The following is a 1,924-nucleotide window of genomic DNA, read 5'->3' as shown; positions in this document are numbered from 1 at the left end:
CTCCTCTGGAAAGCAGCGGGAAGCTGTCACCTCCCCCCGAATTCCCAGTCACCTGTAAGGATGCGTGTGTGCCAGGCGCTGCCATCTCTCAATGCAACCCGAAGCCCGAGCGTTTTCCAGCCTTTTAAAAGTCATGTAAGTGAAGATCTAAGTAACTTTCCTTGTCACAGTGCTGGCTGGAGTAAACTGAAGGAGAAGGAGCTCTGATCTATATTTCATATTTAAACAAGTGCAGTTAACAGAGAAAACAAGCTCAAAGGCAGCGCCTGTGCCTGTGTTGTGCAGAGAGGGGWTCCTGGAGCAGCCTYTGGGATCACAYCTGGCCAAAATCCAYCCTGGACYRGAGCCTSYRCTKCCAGAGCCAGGCTGTGCCCCCACAGGGTGACACCCCAGGGATCTGAGTGGCATTTCCATGATGTCTGATCATTGCTGCTTAAGCTTTTCTCCTCCTTTGGAGGAGCRTTCTGTCTGTGTGCTCTGGGTTGACAGCACCAGCCTGGCACTGGCACATTCCTTGTGCTGTCCTCGTGGGGCAGCTGATGGAGCAGGGTTTGCCCACACCTGTGCCCTTGGTTGTCACAAGAAACACGGGTTTGTCTGTGGGGTTTGGGCTCAGGATGGGTTTGGAAGTGACCCCAGAGCTCTGTGTGCCCCCCACAGCCGGCAGTGGATGTGCTCCCCGGGCGCAGAGAGGGATCCAGAAACATCCCTCCATCCTCTGAGGGCCTGGGGCTTGCTGAGGGGGTGGTTTGGGTCTCCTGACCTTGGGGAAGGGTCCCTGGGGTGCTGGCACAGCAGATGCAGGGCTCCTTCGTCCCTACAGCCCCACCTGCCACCCTGACCCCGCTGTGTCCCTGTCCCTCCAGGTTCAAGCTGCTCAGCCAGGAGGAGGGCGAGTATTTCAACGTCCCGGTGCCTCCTGAGGGAGAAGAAGGAAACGAGGAGCTGAGGCAGAAATTTGAGGTGAATTGATTTTTCTTGGGCTCGGGGGTTTTCCTCAGTGCCATGCCCTCAGTGAGGGACTTCCCCTGCCAGCTCTTTTCCTGGGAACATGGAGCAGGGTCCAGCTCCCCAGAGAAGCTCCAAGGAGRAATGTCTATTTACTACTTAATAAGCCATGGAAGTTCTTGCTGAATGATTGACCCAGACATTGCTGAATTAGCAGATCTTTGCCATTTTTCAGCGTAGCTGAAATCTCCACAGAACCCTGGGAATGAGTGTGGTACATCTGGAGACTCGCACGCAATGAGCCATACAGAAATAAAAGAGTTGCCCTTATGGTTCTCAGCGTGAACTCTGTAATTGTAGCAGTGATTGGAGAGTTAGTTCCTGTTCTCCTTTCTTTTTATCTTATTTATATACAATTTTGCTGAATATCCAAGGAAAGACAGTTCTAATAAAACGGTTGGCTACAACCAGTGTTTTTTGGCTTTGCAAAGAACTAACAACTGGTTTTCATTGCATTTCATGATGTCCCAGTGTTGTTAAAATGGTCTGGGAAGTCAGATGAGGAGTTGTCTACAGAAAACACTTTGTGCAGAGGTGGTGTGTGAAAACCCCAGAGTCCATTCCTTAGGTTTTTCAGTGCAGGGGCTTTTCAGCTGCTCAGAGGTGCTGCAGGTGACCTTGAGTGGGGAATTCTGCAGCCTGGAGAACCTTGTGAGAACCAATTAGCAGCAGCAAAGGCTTGAGATTCCCCGTGAGGTGCTATCTGGAGGGGCTGCCAGCAGCCGCCAAATTGAACCGCCGGGATCGGGTTAATGGAATTTCATGCTAGGCTGAGCTCAGCACAGGCCTCACACTGCCACAGATTTCTATAAATTAAAAGGGAATAAATTGTGAGAGAGCTTTTACGGGAGGAGGAGCAGCACATCAGAGCCCCTGGCTTGGGGAGGAGGATGGGGTCTGGTGTTTAAAAACGGGG

General features: G+C 51.9%; 1 protein-coding gene across 2 annotated transcripts in view; it reads left to right on the top strand.

Moving 5' to 3' along the window:
* The window catches only part of PRKCB (protein kinase C beta), a 92,946-nt gene that overhangs the window by 60,484 nt on the left and 30,538 nt on the right, over positions 1–1,924 (top strand). For both annotated transcript variants that reach the window (XM_057371213.1, XM_057371212.1), the window contains exon 8: positions 867–963. In XM_057371213.1, the coding sequence (XP_057227196.1) occupies positions 867–963 (97 nt within the window). The remainder of the gene's footprint in view (positions 1–866; positions 964–1,924) is intronic.

This window comes from Malurus melanocephalus, unplaced genomic scaffold (assembly GCF_030028575.1).
Source record: "Malurus melanocephalus ecotype Western Australia unplaced genomic scaffold, MMel_1.1 scaffold_143, whole genome shotgun sequence".
In the NCBI taxonomy this organism is placed as follows: Eukaryota; Metazoa; Chordata; class Aves; order Passeriformes; family Maluridae; genus Malurus; species Malurus melanocephalus.
The sequence above is the reverse complement of the archived record's forward strand: the minus strand, read 5'-3'. Positions and strand labels throughout refer to the sequence as shown.